The sequence below is a fragment of the Notechis scutatus genome, chromosome 3 (assembly GCF_049901735.1).
Source record: "Notechis scutatus isolate UNSWTSFEM ecotype Mainland chromosome 3, rNotScu1.2, whole genome shotgun sequence".
NCBI classification, from domain to species: Eukaryota; Metazoa; Chordata; class Lepidosauria; order Squamata; family Elapidae; genus Notechis; species Notechis scutatus.
The window spans coordinates 114,774,785-114,794,505 of NC_142011.1; the positions used below are offsets into that span (position 1 = coordinate 114,774,785).

At 41.4% G+C, this 19,721-nt stretch overlaps 1 protein-coding gene across 8 annotated transcripts in view; it reads right to left on the reverse strand.

The window, feature by feature from the left end:
- The window catches only part of HDAC3 (histone deacetylase 3), an 83,283-nt gene that overhangs the window by 6,274 nt on the left and 57,288 nt on the right, over positions 1-19,721 (reverse strand). For all 8 annotated transcript variants that reach the window (XM_087960990.1, XM_087960988.1, XM_087960986.1 and 5 more), the window contains exons 5-10: positions 15,174-15,230; positions 15,030-15,085; positions 4,656-4,789; positions 4,417-4,497; positions 4,246-4,319; positions 4,035-4,099 (exon numbers count right to left, since the gene is read on the reverse strand). In XM_087960990.1, coding sequence (XP_087817116.1) covers positions 4,035-4,099; positions 4,246-4,319; positions 4,417-4,497; positions 4,656-4,789; positions 15,030-15,085; positions 15,174-15,230 — 467 coding nt within the window. The remainder of the gene's footprint in view (positions 1-4,034; positions 4,100-4,245; positions 4,320-4,416; positions 4,498-4,655; positions 4,790-15,029; positions 15,086-15,173; positions 15,231-19,721) is intronic.

Below are 19,721 nucleotides of genomic sequence, written 5' to 3' on the forward strand. Positions count from 1 at the left end.
GGAAGAGTGTCAGCCCTTGCTGGAGTTTAAATCAATTACAGAGGTCTTTGAAAGACACCACAGGCCCAGTTTTAGTGCAATGAGAAGATTGCAATAGTGTTTTTGACAGCTAATATTAAAACTGGAAGAATAGATGCAGTGCAAGAAAGATGATCTCTTCATACTCTCAAAGGCTGACATAGACCGGAATTGCAATAACGTGTTGTGACTATAGTTACTTTGCCTTTTAAAATAAGCTCAGCACTGAAAATGAATAACGGCTCTTAAGCAATTATAAAGACAGCAGTTTGCTAAGGGGTGTGCATGTGTGCAAAAGAAAGCAAAATGGCAGTCAATATATGTATATTGAAGAGATATACTTCAATTGTGCTGCCACTAGCAACATCACTGTGAAGAGCCTGGGCAGCATATGACAACACAGAGTTGAAAATATGCATAGTTTGTGAATAAATTACTTTCTGCTTAATTTGTTAGTAAGGAAAACAACATGGTCAGTTAAAAACCAAGCACGCCACATTTAGTGTAACATTTTTAACACACCATACAAATTCCTATCTAGCCTGCAACAGAAAAACTAAAAGCACAGTACAATGTCTATATTTTTTCTGCTGAGGTGCAAATACAGCTGTGCAATGATTGGGAACTGAAGGGGAAAAGCAGGCATGATATTCCCCTCTGAAAAAAAAATCGGGGCCGGCCAAAAGAGACCCCCCACCGCGCGCCAAGAAATCACCCACCCGCCAGCCGCTCGCACCGCCCGCCCACCGCTCGTGCCGCCCGCCGCTCACACTGCCCGCCCGCCGCTCGCCGCACCGCGCTCGCACCGCCCGCCGCCGCCGCACCGCCCGCCCACCCGCCACTCGCACCGCCCGCCCACCGCTCGCACCGCCTGCCGCTCGCACCGCTCGCCCCACCCGAGCGATTCCCCAAAAAATCGGAATTCCGATTTTAATCGGAAAAATATCATGTCTGGAAAAGATTATGCAGATGGCCCAGAAGTGCGCCATTGTATTTGCTGCCATTGTTTGAAGAAGCTGTGCTTTTTCCTATGCTTAGAAATGCAAATGGAGATTTAAGAGATGCCCAAATAAGATCTAACTCACCTTTTCCCCTTCAAATCCTGATTGCTACAAGGCAGCTCAATTGAAGATGTATTTAAATATGATTGAAATAGCAGGACTTCCGGTTTGCAGCGCTTCGGGACAGGCAGGAATCCACGACTGTACGCGGTTTCTGCCTGCGCTCACTGCCCAAGTGCACCGAGCCACCCGGCTTCGGGGCTAAGCCACCTCCATAGAAGGTGGCGAAGACAGGGGGGATCTGGCAGGGTCGAGAGACATCGCACCTCTCTTCCCTAGCCGGCAAAACCCCCTTTTCCAAAGGCAGCTGAGCGGCAGTCAGCAATGGCCGCCACATAGAAGAGCTCAGCCGGAAAAAGAAAATGCAGGAGGAGTCGCGAAGAAGTGAAAGTGGCTTTTGCTGACCGGGATAAAGTGAGAGAAAGTACCCTGGAACTTGAAACTTGCAAAAGATAATTTGTTTCCAGAGAGATTTACAAGCGGCGAATGGAATTTTAAAAGGAAAAGTTTTTTTTTCTTTCTTTTCACTCTCCTTCCTAACGTGACAGCGGATGGAATCATAAGAGAAATCGGAAAACCCGCATTGGAGGTAATTAAATGCTGAAGGGATAAGGATTTCTGAACTTTTTTTAAAAAAAAAACCAAACCTTTTTTGCTGTGAGTGGGAAGGGAGAGGAAAAAAAAATTGGAGCAGAATTTGAAAATAAGGAGAAGATTGCCTAGAATTTTAAAGAGTTATTAATAAGACTTCTAAAAGATATATTTTAAATGGAATTTTGTGACTAAACAGTAACCCCAGAAAGAGAAAGTGAAGAAAGGAGAAAGTATTAAAAGAAACAGCCTATTTGGATTGTTTGGTGACTTTGGAACTTCTGAGAACTATCTTTGATTAAAAGCACTTGGGTGGTTGTTTGGAAAAACTTTTTCTCTCTACAATGGTATCACTTGTGGATGAATTGAAATTTGAATACCAAAAATACAAAAAAGAAGAACAAGAAGGGAAGGATTCTCTTGGCACTCTCTTTCAATTTTTAGAAATGGCGGTTTGTACTTATGAAAAGCTGACTGTGCAACAGGATGACTGGGATAAAGAAGAAGCCATCTTTGATGAACAAGTGACTCTATTTGGGGAAGGAAAGGAGAAAGAGGAAAAGGAAAAGGGGACTTTAAGACTTGGAAAAACAACCAAAAAAGAGAAAAATAAGGTGAAAAGTGGATACTATGTTAGAAAACAACAGAAAGGAGGAAAGCAGAAGAAGAAAAGGGAGGTGGAGAGACAAGGGGGCAAAAAAGGCAAGGAGAAGAATAAGCAAGGGAGAAAGGAAGGGATGAGAAGCTTCAATGGTGGGGAGCAAGATGCAAAGAAACAAAATTCTTTTAGAGATAATGGGTAAACTTTATTGAAAAAGGGATTCTGGAAAGGTACATAAGATTGTATTTTATATATTTGTATTTAGAAATAATCTCAGAAAATTAGAAACAATATGTAATTTAAAATGTGATAAAACATTTAGTGTAATTTAGTGAAATTTTTGTGAAGAAAAAGAAAGCAATGAAATAAATGAGAGAATTGAAGTAGGAGAAGGGGGAACATTTTAACGAAATAATGATTTAAAATATGTGATGTGGGGGGGATAACTATGGAAAGCATAAGTGTTCCTATAAAGGTATGATATTTAATTGAAAAATAATGTGTAAAGTGTTTAAGATATAAATGAATATCAATATTAATGATTAGATTGTGTAACTTTAGTGAAATTTTTTGTGAAGAAAAAGAAGGCAATGAAATAAATGAGAGATTTGAAGTAGGAGAAGGGGGAACATTTTAATGAAATAATGACTTAAAATAGGTGATGTGGGGGGGAAATAATTATGGAAAACAGAAGTGTTCCCATAAAGGTATGATATTCAACTGAAAAGTAACGTGTAAAGTGTTTAAGATATAAATGAATACTAATATTAATGATTAGATTTGTATTAGCATTGATAATAAAAAATATTGTATAATTTTAGAATGTACCAAACAGAATCCCAATGTAAGCTATGTATTATATTGTATTATAAATGTAGGGGAAAGAGATAAAGGCGTCATACTCCAATTAGTGTACAGGAGAAGTTTTGTTTAAAGAAGAAAGATAAATGGATAGCCTGAAACAGAACAGACAAAGAATAATAAATATTATGATTTGAATTGAGATGAGATAAAATAAAACTAAGAAAGTTTAAAAGAGATGAGAAGCTATATAGAAAATTGAAAATGGTAATAAGATATGGAATGGTACATAAAATGAATATGAATTTGTGTCTGTACGAAGAGTTGTAACCCGGGACTAAGCAACTTTCAGAAAAGATGTTCTAGTTTTATGTTTCTATGTTTTGTATTTTTGTGTGTTTATGTAATAAAACCTTGGAGGAATGTTAGAAGAGGATAATTGAGAATAAAAGATAGAAGAGAATAAAACAAGTCAGATGAAAATATAAGTATAATGAATAAAAACATATAAAATAGATAAATATAGAAAAGAAATATAATTGAATAAAAGTAAAGGGAGAAATAATGAGAAATTTGAAAGGATATGTATGTGTTTATAAGGAAATGTGTCAATGCTGCATAAAATAATGTTTTATTTGCTTTGTTAAAATTTACAAATAACTTTCAGAAAAAGAGGTTTTATGTTCTTATGTTTTATGTTTTGTTTGTCTTTAAAAACTAATAAAATTTGTTTTAAAAAAAAAGAAATAGCAGTACAAATACATATCTTTTTTCTGCAAGATGGTTGGCAGCAGTTTTGGAAAAGTGTTTTATAATAAAAAGGGGGTACAGGAGAATTTTGAGGGATCTTAATCCCTAAAAAACCAGAATTTCGACAACATTAAAAGGGAGAAAAAGCAGAGTCATATCCTTATTAACCTAATTTCCCATTTAATTTTTGATGGGTTATAAAATGGACTTACCCATGTCCTCTTATACTGAGATTAAAGCAACCCAGGCGATCACAGCCTAAGGAATCAGCACCACACTTAAAGGGATAAGCAGGAGAGATAAAAATGAGGAATAATGACAATTGAATTTTCCAGCAAACCTACTCATTATTATTGTAATCCCCTCTTGTAATCCATGAGTCCTTTCATATGACCACAAGCAACAGCCATCAAATATTCTCACCTGCAGCACTATGCAAGTTGGCTGATAGAATTCCACCACTTGATTAATGACTGGCTGGAAGAGGTGCTTATAACCTTCCAAACAAAAAGACAAAGAGACCACTGCTATAATTTCTCTGGTGAAGTATGTAGTGAAGATGAATAATACAACAAGGTCCAGGGGAAGACTCACTTTGGTCATCAATACCATCCCGCAAAGGTACATTTAGACAGTAATAGCGGCCACTCTCAGCCCCAACTTCATACATGTCACCTAAATGACAGTGTAGAATTCAAATAGAGGTACATATTAGAAAACATCCATTTTTCATAAATGTGACACAGAATTTGAAATTCTTTCACATACTTATTAGCTGGCTAATAGAATTCTGATTCTTAAAAGATGACAAAGAACAATAAAAGATTTTGTACCTGTACCAGGGAAAAAGTAATTCCCATATTTGTGAAAAGATACTGTCATGACACGGTCTGTCAAGTAAAAAGCTTCCTGCACACCATCTCCATGATGGATGTCTATATCGATGTAAAGTACACGTGGGTGGTACCTGTCAGAGAAAAAAAAACTTTTCTGTGGGAAAAAACATATCTCCTAACATTGGTAAATCTTAAAGTTTCATGTATGAAAAATCTGTACTTATCACCAGTGCTTGGGCGGGGGGTTGGATTAGATGACCTACAAGGTCCCTTCCAACTCTGTTAGAAGCTGCTGCAATTCTGCAGCATTGATCTAAATTGCCAGCACCTTAAAATCCTACTGAAGAAAGAAAAATCTGTCCAGGATCACTTTCTGATAAATTGCAAAGCAGGCAAAAATACTCATTTTCTATTTCAAGAGTTTTCTCAATCATGCATCACCTCTCTGTAGTTGTAATACCCTCTTGTTTTTGTCACTATCCTCTCAGAATTGATGAAGAACTGGAGTGATGATGGAGTGATGGTGTGTAGAGAATTTCTGAAGTTATGCCCAAAGTTAATACATTCCCTCTGAACTCAATGAGCAAGCAAAAATATCACCAGTACTTCTACCAGAATGTTAATACATTCCCTCTGAACTCAATGAGCAAGCAAAAATATCACCAGTACTTCTACCAGAATTTAAAACATTAGAAATAAACAACAAAAAGTTAACTTTGATTTTAGAAAGTTATAAATGAATTAAGGGTCCAGATAAATTTGAAATAAGATTTTGGAATGCATTACACAGGTAGTTTTTATAGACTTAAAACTGTTTAATGACAGTTCAGAATTACGATGGTGTGTTTTATAGCCCATAAAGCACTTCCACCCATTGCAAAATATTGCATCATCACCCAAGTTCACATGATCATGATCAGAATGCTTGGCAACCTGTTCATACTTAAATCTGGTTGCCAAGAGCCATGAAATCATATGATCACCATTTGCAATCTTCTCTGCTAGCTTCCCCAGAAAGTCAAGAATGAAAAGGCCACTTGCCAGGTGGGAACCACATGGAGCTGAATTTTTCCCACCTTGCCCTGCAAGGCAGCCCTTGAGAAGAAAAGGTGTAAGGTCCAGACTCTCCCTCCTTCAGATGATAAGAATGAACTTTTGAAAACTGGGTATTTCAAAAGGAATTCTTTATTTATTTATTTATTTTTAATTTTTTTTAAAACAAGTTTGATTCAGTTTTCCACATTTTAACATCTCTTTTTAGAGAACAGCATGATTGCAGGTTTCACATATACATACAAATATGACCATAGTTACATATTCGGTTTTTATATTCAATTTCTTATCTTTTGTACATTTTCTATTTTGTTATATTATTCCAAATGCTTATCTCATTATTTAATTCTCGTATATTAACTTCATAATTATTATACTTTAGTACTTTTAACTGTCACATTTGTACCATCCTCTTAAATTCTAATTAATAACACTCTTTCTATAAATTGGTTTCCCCCCTAAAATATCAGTTTAAGTGCGCCACCTCTGTTACATATTCATTATTTCCCCTTTTAAATCCTTGAATGTTTAACATTTTATTACCTAAAACATTAAAATTAATAATGCCCCTTAAGACTACATAAAATATATAAATCAGATTCTGCATGGTTTCCCCCTTTTAATTTCATAAAGTTTATCTACAATTTCAAAAAGAACAAAGAGACATATAAATCTACTCATTTAATCCTAAACACTGATGTTAATTCCATTTCAGCTCTTCTCCTATATCATTCCATTTATCTCAGTATATTTTAATATATTTAATTAACATATTGTATTATGTATTACAATTGTCTCTATACATAAAGGGAGAGCATTAACAAAAAACAATTCTATTTTCCATCTTGTCAATCTATATGTCCCCGTTTCACAACTACAAATTTATTTATGTTACTCCCCAGCACCTTGCAGAATCCCCTCTCCAAGTATCATTCAGCCATTATCTCTATGTCTAATTAACAATTTTTCCTTATTGTTTTTAAATTCCCATATTTCTTAGTTCTCAAATCCTGTTTTTTTTCCCTTCCTTCTCCTAATATTTTCTCTTTTATTCTTTCAATCCAGTTTTTAACCCACTCTCTATTTATAACTCCCTTCTGCCCTTCAAATTTCTGCTCTTTTTCCCTTTTTTAATTTTCCGGATATTTCCCTCTTTATTCAATTTCCCAAATCTCCGATATTTATTTCCAACTCTTTTCTTCTTTCTTTCCAGATTTCTTTGTTCTTGATGGTAGTTAAAGATGGCTCCTTCTGAGGTTTGCTCCACCTCCTCTTCTTTGTCTTTGTTGTTCATGCTCTGCAATTGCATCTTCAAAAAATTTAAAAACAAAGGCCCAGAGTTTCACCTCGTTCTTGTAATGTTTCTTTCATGTTTCTAAGTTCCATTTTTAATGCCTGAAGAGACATCGCCATTTTACAGCTTTCTAGTTAGTCCAAATAGTGTCTTTAAAATTAATTTCCAACAGTCTGCTTTTATTTTCTTCCTCTCAAGTTTTAATCCACAGCTAATCCAATGCCAAATCCATATCAGAATCAACAATTAATCCAAGGGCAGGATCTCCGTTTCTTTGTTTCAATGTTTCAATTTTCCAAAATTCTTATTTTGTATCAATTTCCTTGTATTCTTAAGAAACAGAGTCTTTTAAAAGAAAACAGGTTTAACTCAGGTGGCACTCTTTGTTCTGACAAATCCACACCTCCTCTTTGCTTCTTCCTTCCCAATTATTCAGAGCTTTTTAAACCACGATCTTTCAAAAAGGTCAAATCCAATTGATATTAAATTTTCTCTTTAACAATCTATAGTTCAGCTTTATCAGTGCCTATGTAAAAACAAGATATACTTATCCAAGTTGATTAGATGATTCCTCCTCCAGCTTCTACCTCTCTCGGTTTGAAGCTCCGCCACTATCAAAGGCAATTCACACCTTTTTTTCCCTCTTTCAATTCGCCGCTTTAAATCCTTTCTTAAGAATTCTTTGAAATGTTAATCCTGTTAATCTTCCATTTAATTATATCATTCCGTTCCTCCTGCTGTTCGCTTCTTTCACTCTCTCCTGCACAATCTTATTCCAGTCCAATCTTCCCCTTCAGGGTGGCCATTTTAGACCACCACTTCAGGCGTCTTTGGGAGGGAGTAATTGCCAAGCTAGGGAGGGGATTTGCAACTCCCTTCTACCCGGCTGACAGCCTCCCCTTCCTCCGCCACCCCTATGAGGCGGCTTCTGCCCCACATCCAAAGGATTGGGGTTCTCTGACGCCAAAGCATGGACCAAAGTCATGCACAATCACAGTCAGCGGTCTGTCTTCGGGGAAGCTCAAAACCGGAAGCCAAAAAGGAATTCTTTATTGAAGAGGAAGAAAGCAAATAACATTCAAAGCAGGGTCTGATATCCTTCCGGGCACGCAGCTCAGATAAACGGAGTTAGAACCCTCCCCTTAGTCCGATGTGGATTTTGCCAATACACAGAAGCAAACATGTTGTTTTCCCCTCGCCTCTGAGAACGTAGCTAAGAAGAGATTCCCAGGAAGTTTCTTTTGGAATTGGAATTTATATGGTCCCTTCTCCTTTTGCCATCTCTTTGAGAGGTGAGAAGTTTCCAGGTATCTGGGGCGCCAGGTAACGGTTGTAAATCATGTAACAGGTCATACAGATTCAGTACAAGAGTTAGGATATTCAGGCTACATCAAAAAGAATTACTTGTATCAACCCCCCCCGCCTTCTTCCATTGAAGAATGGCAGATACACGGATCTGACAAAAGGGTTGCTTGTGAGGGGAAACTTTTCCAGCAGGCTACAGAAATGGAGATTGGATCCCGAAGATCTGAGCATCATTCCTGCAGCTCTCTGGAAGTTTCCTTCCAAGCATGAAGGATAGGGGAACTCTTCTGGCAGGCTACAAAAGGAAAGGTCAGATCTTGAAGATCTTAAGTTCCTACAGCCCACAGAGGAGTTCCCTTCTGCATCCAGCCAGACAGGAGCTGAACTCAACAGGTGACTCTTTCACTCCCTTTGCCAGGGAGATTGCTTAACTACTATAACCAGGAGTGCTGAGATTCTCATTGTTGACCAAAGCAATCATATGGGCCTCCTTTGCTCAATAATGAAGATTCTGGTTTCAGTTGTGGTTGTCTGTTGAGGACTACAGTAAATAATCCTTCACCTGGGAAAATGAACATTTTGATTTTTTTTCTAAGACATAATTGAAATAAGCAATTTTAAAAATTGAACTCTAGAGGAAACTGAAGTTTTTAATTAAAGGAGAAGAATACATAAACCAAATTAACAGCTATAGCTAACACAAAACATTGTAACATTGGAAATACTGATGGACACTTGTAAAAAATGGAATCAGAATTTAATATCAACAATGTCAATAACAATGCTGGTTTTATAGACAAACTGTTTCCAAATATGTTATGGAACAAACAGAAGAAAATGAACAAGTTTTATCTGATAAGTCAAAGACAGAATGGGCGTTGGTAGAAGTTACCGTGAACGCCCTTTCTATTTATGCTGTGAGAGAGCCCAGGATGGATTGACTCCTTCCTATGATGTCATTTAGCTGAGTCTGTACTAAAATATAAAAGCCAGCCCCCGGGAGAGACCCCAGCTTTGGCGAAGATACTTGACAGACTGAAAGGTGTCTCTGAAAGCCCAAAATAAATACAGAAATATGTCTTACCCTCTCCGGACAAATCAAGGGAGGGGCTGGGCTCTCTCGCAGCATAGATAGAAAGGGCGTTCGCGTTAACTTCTACCAATGCCCATTCTCCTCCATGCTGCATCAAGAGCCCAGGATGGGACATACCAAAGCTTGCATGTCCACGGGCGGGTCCTCATCCGGCTCATCACACCGATTGTGGAACCACTCGTTGAAGCACCCGTCTGCCGAAGGCTGCAGTCACCGAGGCAAAAGCATCCAGATGGTAGTGTCTGATGAAAGGAGGTGGGGATGTCCACGTGGCCGCACGACAAATCTCCTCCAAGGATGCTTGGGTCGTCCAGGCAGCAGAAGTGGCTGCGCTTCTGGTAGAGTGCGCCGTCAGACCTTGGGGAACCAGAAGGGCCGCAGCTTTGTAGGCCTGCTCAATGCAAGACCTGACCCACCTGCTAATAGTAGGTGAAGAGGCTTTGTGCCCCAAGTGAGAAGGGAAAAAGGAAACAAACATGGCTTCCGACTTACTGAAGGAGGAAGTGCGCTTAATGTATATTCTAAGAGTGCTTCTTACGTCTAGCGTGTGCCACTGCCGCTCTAAGTCATGGTGCGGGAGAGGACAGAAGTCAGGCAAAACAATGTCCTGGGACCAGTGAAACCAGGTGTTAACCTTCGGAATAAATGAGGGGTTCAGACGAAGAACAACCCTATCATTGTGAAAGGAACAAAGGACAAACATCTTCCGAATTACTGCCGGAATGATGGGAAGCAGGGGAAAGGCATAGAGGAGACCCTTGGGCCATCTGCACTGAAGAGCATTGGTCCCTTCCGCTCCCTGGCAAGGAAACCTGGTGAAGAATCTGGTGACTTGGGCATTTTGAGGAGTGGAGAAGAGATCCACCTCCGGTGTTCCGAATCTGAGGGAAAGATCCCTGAATAGAGACGGAGGAATGGACCATTCTGCCTGCTTGACTAGGCTCCTGCTGAGCCAGTCGGTCTGGGTGTTGTCGACCCCGGAGATGTGGTCCGCCGAGATCGACAACAAGTGTTTCTCTGCCCATAACCCCAACCGTAGAGCCTTTCTCATGAGGGCTTTGGACCTCGTCCCCCCTTGTCGGTTGACATGAGCCTTTGCGGCCATGTTGTCCGTAAGGACGAGAACATGAGAGCCGATCACTGATTTCCTGAAATGCTTGAGAGCCAGAAAAATGGCTCTGAGCTCTAGCCAATTTATGGGAAGGGTCTGCTCTGATCTGGACCAAACGCCCTGAGCTATCTGGCCCTGCATATGGGAACCCCAACCCAGGAGGCTGGCATCGGTGGTTATCACTAGCCTGTCTGGGTCCCTGAACAGGAGTCCCCTCCAGATTGACGGGCAATGCCACCAATTGAGAAATCTCCAGATTTGTGGCAGGAGTGGGACCTTGATGGATGAGTGGCTGGTTCCTACTCGTTGATAGGGAAGAAGGAACCATTGGAGGGGTCGGGAGTGGAGCCGAGCCCACGGGACGATGCCAATACCATCTTCCCCAGAAGTTTGGACAGCAGCGACAGGGGGACAATTTGATGTTGCTGGATCTGGCTGATGATCTCTGCAAGGCTCTTTCCACGAGCTAGGGACAGGAAAACCTGGCATGACATGGTATCGATGACTGCTCCCAAGTGTTGCAATTTGGTTGTGGGAGAGAGCTGGCTCTTTTTGGTGTTGATGGAAAATTCGTGGCTCTGGAGACATGACAGGGTAATTTGCAGATCCCGATGGGCCACAAGGATGGAAGAGGATAGAATCAAAATGTCATCCAAGTAGCATTGGATCCTCACTGGAATAGAATGCAGAGATGCCATCAATGCTGCCAGAACCTTTGTGAAGACCCTTGGAGCCGATGAGAGGCCGAAGGGATGTGCTCGATACTGGTAATGGGTATTCTGATAACAGAAACGAAGAAACTGACGATGATGAGGCCAAATTGGTATGTGGAGGTAAGCCTCAGTGAGATCAATGGAAGAGAGGAGGTCGCCCTCCCGAACGCTCTCTAAAATAGAATGCAGTCTGCATTTTAAATCGCCTGTATTTTACAAATTGGTTGAGAAATTTTAGATCAAGGATGGTTCGCCACCCCCGAGGCTTTGGGAACAATGAAAAGGCGAGAGTAAAGCCCACGTCCCTGTTGAGAGGGGGGAACAGGTTGAATAGCCCTGATTTCAAGGAGGTGCTGAATGGCCTGATTCATGAGGGCTTGCCTGGAAATGTCCCAAGAGACAGGACAGATCAAAAAAAAAATTTGGGGGGGGGTGGCGTTAGGAAGTCCAATTGTAACCCTGACCTAATAGTGCTGAGCACCCAGGCATCCGTCGTTGACTCCTCCCATTTGGAGGCAAAGAAGGCTAGGCGACCTCCGATGGGTGGGGAGAATGAGGGATTACTTAGAGCGACAGAAGGAATGACCCCCTCCCCCCCGAAAGGGCCGTTTACCAGTAGAAGGTTGTTGCCTGTCAGATGCTTCCGCCTGTTGGTCTTGGCGTTGGGAGTACGGCCTATGAGAGCGGGGGAAGCGAGATGAGGTCTCCGCTTGGAAGGCAGGAGGGCGATAAGGAGCAGGGCGATAGTCGGCTTTCTTCCCAGAGGAAGAGAGAATTTTACGTTTATCTCTGGTTTCGATGAGATAAGGTTCCAGAGCATCGCCAAAAAGCTTATCACCTGCGAATGGAACTGAAGCCAGCTTCCATTTTCGGTGTGACTCCACCTGCCAATTTCGGAGCCATAAAAGTCTTCTTGCTGCTACAGAAGATGCCATGGCCTTGGATGCAAATTTGGCAGAATTGAGAGTGGCATCCGCAGTGAATTCCGCCGCTGCAATAATCTTATTAAGGTCTTGGTGAGACCGAAGGTCAGAAGCAGGCAATCTATTCTGGAGTTGGCGCAGCCACCGTATGGATGCCCTCGTGAAAAAGGATGCTGCTGTTGAAGCCCGAACAGCCCAAGCAGTGGCCTGGTGATTACGCTTGAGGGTCTGTTCGGAGCGTTTATCATCCGGTTTCAGGATATCTTCTGGCTCTGTGGGAGTGCCAGAAGATGAGAACGAGGCCAGAACCGGAATGTCAACAGAAAGCACTGCCAGGGCATTGTCCAGAGCTGCGCTGACATTGTAGAAACGCTTATCCAGAGAAGATGGGCGAGGACCTGCCGAAGGAGAAGCGCACTTGACCATGTCCAGGAACAAAATGGGAGAAGGTAAAATCTCTGCATGCACTGCAGGCTTGGAGAAGAGCAAATCCCCTTGGCTAGAGGGATTTCCTTGTGGCTCGGGAGCCACTTCCTCTGGCGATAGCTTAGCAGTGACCAAGGCCTTGTTGAGTAATGGCCTGAAGAGAGTCGGTTTGAAGACCAATGCAGAGGATGTCTGCTCTGGGCGAGAATCCTCTTCCTCTGGAAGATTTTGGTCAAAAATTTCACCCTCTTTGAATGAGAAAAGTAACTGTGTTCAGATGGTGAAGGCCTTCCTTCCTCATCAACCTCCTCCCATTCTGGTAGAGAAGAATGGACCCTGAGGTCCTGGGGCCTGTGTAAATCAGGATAATGAGGCAAGGAACTTATACATTGAGAAGGGAGAAGGGCCTGAACCCTTTCCAGAGGTTGAAGAATTTACTTGAAGCCTTCAGCCAATCCCTGCCTAACGACTAATAAGACAACATCTTGGATATCCCTTGGTCTATGCTCAAAGGTAGAGGCAGAAGGCCGAAGGCCCACTGCTGTGGGAGTGATTGAGGAGTGATTCAGGCCTAGATTGAGGAGAGGTTCAAGGCCTGGAGAGAGGGGGAGGAGCATAGGGCACAGAAGCCTGTTGGAAATAAGGCCCAGATCTGCTTAAATCCTGAGGATCTGATTGTACTGCAAGAGCCTCAGGAGACCAGGATGGAGGATGGAAAGGCTCATAGATAACTTCTCCTCCCCTGGGAGGGCTTGGTTGGGGCCCACGAGTATCACCTGAAACATGCTGTAGTTGCACTCCCTTCTGTTGAATAGTTCTGTTGAACTGCCTCACTAGAGCTGCATCTCTGCGCTTCTCTGCCCTCAATTCAGCCTGAGTTGCCTTTTTAGGGGCTAGAGTCTTAGCTTTGATTTTAGCAGCCACTTCCCTCTGGACTGATTGGGTGTGTTGCCTATGTCTTTTTCTCTTATTGGGCTTAAGAGACTGTTCCACTGGGGAGGAAAGCTCTGCCTGAGTCTTATCTTGCTCCATTTGTAGAATAAAGGCTCTTGCGTTGGAAAGAAGCTGTTTAGAATTTTTTCTATTAAGCCCCTTAGGGTATAAATGGCCCCCGGGCCTACAAAATGGCTGCTCACCTCCTGGTGGAAGGCTTGAATCCAAGATGGCCACTGACTACAGGAAAACAGGCTCCAAGATTGAAGAATCGCTCCTTAGACTATACAGAGCCCCGAGCGAAGTCAGCAAGGGAAAAACGCAGCAACCAGCCACACGATCAGCTGGCTTGTGCTCTGATCAGTTTGCTGATCGTTTTTACAATCGCTCCAAACCGCAGGCGTGGGGGAGGTCTGCAGACGCTGCCCAGCTTGCCTGCACAGAGCTCTGTAACACTGTTCCCAATGTTGCAGGAGAGAGAGCCCTGCTCTCCTGGAAGAGCAGCTGCCCTGGGAGCTGATTGAAGTGAGGAAAAAATACTGAAGATCGCTGTGAGTGCTGTCTAACAGAACGCTTTCAGAGACACAGCTACTGACTGAAAGGAGCTGAGTCAAAAGCTGGGGTCTCTCCCGGGGGCTGGCTTTTATATCTTAGTACAGACTCAGCTAAATGACGTCATAGGAAGGAGTCAACCCATCCTGGGCTCTCGATGCAGCATGGAGGAGAATTGACACTAAAAGTGGATCTACTAATGACAGGTTACAAGAATGATGTGGAAAGGGGTCTCACTAGGCACATAAATGATATCAGTTGATACTTTAAAAATCAAAAAAAGAACTACAAAATTATAAACAAATTGGATTTACAAAAGAGGTCTGTTAAATTTGGATGAAAATTGTGAGAAAGGACAAAAAATAAATAAAAATAAATCAAGTTCTATGACATTACTTGAATGAACTAAAGATTGAAGTAAAAGGAAGGAATATAAAATTGGCTTATTTCAATAAGGTTAAGTGTTACAGCAGCAATTTAGACAAGTGAGGAACAACTTTCTGACAACTCTTAATGAACTTGCTGACACCAGGACTGAAATTATATGCTTTATGGATTTGTTTACAGATAAGAGATCGCTCATGGGATGAAGACAACATTGGTTGTAAATTAGAAGAGGTGAAAAATTACCATAATTGTTAAAATTGTTGCGATCAAAGTTGGAAGTCACTTCTTTATATATGTCTTTTCTCTTTCATTACCATATTCTTATTTCTTTTCTCTACATTTTTTCTCTACATTTTTTTTACTCCTACTTTTTTCCCTTTCTTTTAGTTTATGATGAACTCTGGGGTGAGTTTTATGATGAACTCTGGGGTGAGTTTTCCAACATTTTGTAAATGTTTGGGCATTTTTAATTTTTGGCACCTGGAAAGAGGCCTCATATACCTATATAAAAAACCCAAGGGGACAACGTGAGAGAACACTTTGTACTGTGGTGTATTAATCATGCAAACAAGAATACTTACTTGAGAAGCTCCAAAATGCCAATCACGATGTCATTCACATAACAAAACCCAGAAGCCTGGAGAATGAAAATAAAGAAATTATTGTATATTAGTTAAAAGGAACCACTATGCCTTCCTAATAAATAAAGCAGACTTGACTATTACCTCAAACTTCTTGGCATGATGCAGGCCTCCAGCCCAATTAATTGCAATATCACAAATCTAAGAAAGGAAGAGAAATATTAACTTTGAAAAAAAAGAATTATCGCAAAATGAAATATCTAATAAAAGATCACTAAAATCTGTATCTTAAATTATTTCACTAGTCTGTATTATCCCCTTTTAATAAACTGCACTAGAAACATTGAATCATAGGCCTGAAAGGGACCTTGGGGGTCTTCTAGTCTAGCCCAAGGTAAGAAACCTTATACTATGCCAGACAAATCAATGTCCAATCTTTTCTTGAAAACATCTAATGATGGAGCACTCACTACTCCAGGAGGCAAGTTGTTCCACTAAATAGTTGTTCTCACTGTCAGGAAATTTCTCCTTAGTTCCAGGTTGGATGCTCTGTATCCAAGCTTCCACTGATTACTTCTTGTCCTGTTCTTGAGTACCTTGGAGAATATCACTTCTCTTCTCTGTGAGTGCCCTTCATGTATTGGAAGACAGCTAACATGTCACCTCTAATCCTTTGTTAACAGAAGAACAAGAGTTGGAAGGGACCTTGTAGGTTACCTAGTCCACCCCCCTGCCCAAGTAGGAAACCCTACACCATTTCTGACAGATAGCAGTCCAGTCCCTTCTTGAAAGCTTCTAATGATAAAGCTCCCACAACTTCTGAAAGCAAACTGTTCCATTGGTTGATTGTTTTCACTGTCAGAACATTTCTCATTTCTAGATTGAATCTCTCCTTGATCAGTTATTAGGCTAGACCAGGGGTCTGCAACCTTAAACACTCAAAGAGCCATTTCGACCCATTTCAACTTGAAAAAAAGAACCACCGGGAGCCACAAAACCTGGGTGGGCATGGCCAGCTCAATGTCACTCACTGCCACCCATGTCACATGACCCCCCAGCCATGCCTACTCAGCCACAAAACCCTTCTCTCAGTCTATGTCTTTCCCCCGTATCTCTATCTCTCTGCCCCTCTCCCCCTCTCTCTGTATCTCTCTTTGTATCTCTTCCTCCCTCTCTGTATCTCTTACCCACTCTCCCCTTTCTGTATCTCTCTCCCCCTCTCCATATTTTCCCTTCTCTCTGTATCTCTCTCCCCTCTTTTTGTAACTCTGTGTGTCTCTCCTATCTTTCCCGCTCTATCTCTTCCCCTCTCCCTATCTTTCCCTCTCTCTTCCCCTCTGTGTATCACACTCTGTGTCTATGTCTCTCTCCCTCTCTCTCCCCTTCCCCTTTCTGTGTGTGTGTCTGTCTGCCTCTCTTTCTCTCTCTCTCTCCCTCTCTCTCCCCCTCTCTCGACCAGGGGGTCGTGAGAGGAGAAGGAGGGGGAGGAGGGTTGCTGGAGCCTTAGTGCAGAAGCGAAGCCACATTTGTGCATAAGGCAGCCTTTGCTTCCTGCCGCTTCAGGCTGGAGCTCGGGCCCTCTGTGCTCAGCTGAAGAGCTGCTGGGGGGGGGGGACAACACGGCAAGGTGATGGCCGGAGCCTTAGTGCAGGAGAGAAGCTGCGTCCTGTTAAGACCCTCCTTAAGCAAGCAGTCGCCCTCCCCACATGCGCCTTTGCTGCACTTAGGCACTTACCCTCCCTGTGCATGTGCACCCTCCCAGCCCCGCCACAGCCCCCGGTTGCAAGAGAGAAGGAGGGGAAGGAGGAGGGTCGACCAAAGGGAAGCCTCTGCCGCGGCTGGTGATTGTTCCTCAACCAGCCCAGATTTCCAAAAAGAAGAAGTAAAAGGAATAGCCAAGAGCCCCCAAAAGAGCTTGTTGGCTTGGCCCAGCTGCAGCTTTCTGAGAGAGAGAGAGAGAGAGAGAAGAGATGCAGAGACAGAGAGCGCAAGAGAGATACCCACATAGAGACGTAGAAAGGGGGAAACTGGCTCACGGGCGAGGCTCTGGCTTTCTCCAAGCCTGACCCTGAGGGTGGTTGTACGAGGTTCGGTGGGGCCAGCCCCCTTTTCCTGCTGCCCTGAGCAAAGGAGTGGCTGGGTGCTGTGGGCCATCCCCCTTTCCATCGTCCCCTCCTCCTGGATCCCATTCCCACCCCACCAGCCCTCGTGTTAGCGAGGCTGACGTCGGTTGCGAGTCATGCCCAGCACTAACAAGTGCAGCAACAAACAGCAAGAGTAAGGCGCCGGAGAATCATCCCTGGCCGCTTCTCCATCCCCCGCCATCGTCCTTACCTTGTCAGACCAGGCAAGGGAGGGTGAGAGGCGGGGCCAGCCAGTGATGGGGCAGGGAGCCAAAGCAGAGAGCCCAAAGAGCCTCATGCAGCCTCATGCAGCCTCATGTAGCTCTATTGTGTTTGTAAGTACAATACTTTGCAAAGATTTTTTTTTTTGCACTTGCCTTGAAACTGCTTTAGAAATGCTAGCCTGCATCTACACAAAACATTCTATAATGTTGTGTTGCCTTGCTTTTATTTTGGAGATTAGTGTATATTACTATAGTTTGTAGATTTTAAATTTAAATTGTCTCCAGAAATTGTGGATGCTCCATCACTGGAAGTTTTTAAGAAGACACTGGATAGGAATTTATCAGAAATGCTCTCTTATGAGAGCAGTGGGTTAGACTAGATCAGTGATTCCCAAATGTTTTCAGTCCACCCCCCCCTTGGTGCTACAAACTCGTTGTCAGTGCCTCTCACCCAGGGGTGGGATTCAAATTTCTTAACAATTGGTTCTGTGGGGGTGGCCTAATTTGTGGGTGTGGCTTGATGGTCATGTGACTGGGTGGGTGTAGCTTGCTAGCTGGGCATGGCTTTGTAGTCACGTGACTGGATGGGCATGGTTTGGTGGTCATGTGAATGGGTGGGTGTGGCCAGGTGGCCATGTGACTGGCAAACCAAATATGTGGTTCTTGCTTAATGGCCAGTTGCTTAGTAAATGTTCTAATTTATGACTGACCTCCCCAGAGCTACTTGACCTGTTTTTGGAGTTTTGACAGCCATGCGCACATACACACAAACACAGACACACACACACACACAACTCCCTTCTTTTTTTTTTTTTTGTAAATTTTATTTGAGTTTTCACAAAGAAAAATATATACAAAGAAAACATCTTTTTTGAAAGTAGCGTAATCCCGGGTTACATTTCTTCATACAGACACAAATTCGACTTCATGCTCATTTTTATATTCTATTCCATATCTTATTACTGTTTTACCTTTTCAGCATAGCTTCTCCCCTCTTTTAATTTTCTCAATTTTATTTTAATTATCTCATCTCAATTCAAATCATTGTATTTATATTTTTTGTCTGTCCTGTTTCAATTATCTATTATCTTTTCTCATTAAACAAAATTTCTCCTGTAGTTACTGATTGGAGTATAACGCCTTTATATCTTTTAAGTTTATCCATTTAACTCTTATTTAGGCTTCAATATATACCCTAAAGTTATAACATTCAATATAATACATAACTTCCATTCGGATTCTGCTTGGTACATTCTTAAAATACACATTATATTCTTAAAAAAAGAAAAAATTATAAATGTATGTCATTAAAACAACACATTCCATTCCAATTCAATTCTATCATTAATATTAATATTCATTAAAATCTTAACTTCTTTACCATTACTTTTCAATTAAATATCATACTTCTATGGGAACAATTATAAGCTTTCCATAATTAATTCTCCCCCCTCTTCACTTATATTTTATAAAACATTAACTAATTAAGATGTTCCCGTTCCTTCCTAATTCAATTTTCTCATTTATTTTATTTCATTTTATTAACAAACATTTCACTAAATTACACTATTTTATCCCTCATTTTAATCATACATTGTTTCCAATTTTCTAAAGTTATTTCTATTACTAATATAACAATACAATCTTATGTACCTTTACAGAATCCCTTTTCAGTTAAATTTTCACCCATTATCTCTAAATAGATCCTGTTTCTCTATATCTTGTTCCGGTCCTTTGTAACTTCTTTTCCTTTCCTTCTTCCCTCTCTTCTTCTCTCTCCCCTTTTTACCCCTTGTCTCTCTACCTCTATTTCTCTCTTCTGTATTCCCTTTTCTGTTGCTTTCCAGTATTATACTTATTTTTGAATTATTTTTCTTTTCTTTGGTTGTTTTTTTAAGTCTTAAATTCTCCATTCTCTTTCCCCCTTTCCTTTTTCTTCCCCACATAAAATTACTTGTTCATTAAATATGGCTTCTTCTTTGTCCCAGTCTTCTTGTTTTGCAGACATTTCTTGTTGTTTCTCATAGTTCCAAATCTCCATTTCTAAGAATTGAAAAACGAAGCCAAAAGAACCCTTCCCTTCTTGTGCATCTTCTTTGTACTTTTTAAGCTCCATTTTCAATTCATCTAGAAGTGATGCCATTGTATAAATTTTTAAACAACCACCCAATTAATTTTAGTCATTCAAATGTAATAACCAAGAATCCAAAAATCACCAAATAATCCAAATACATGCAGGCTGTTTCTTTTTGCTCTTTTTTTCACTTTCTCTTCCTGGGGTTACTGTTTAGTGACAAAGTTTCAGTTAGAATGTATCTTTTAGAAGTCTTATTGAAGTTTTACTG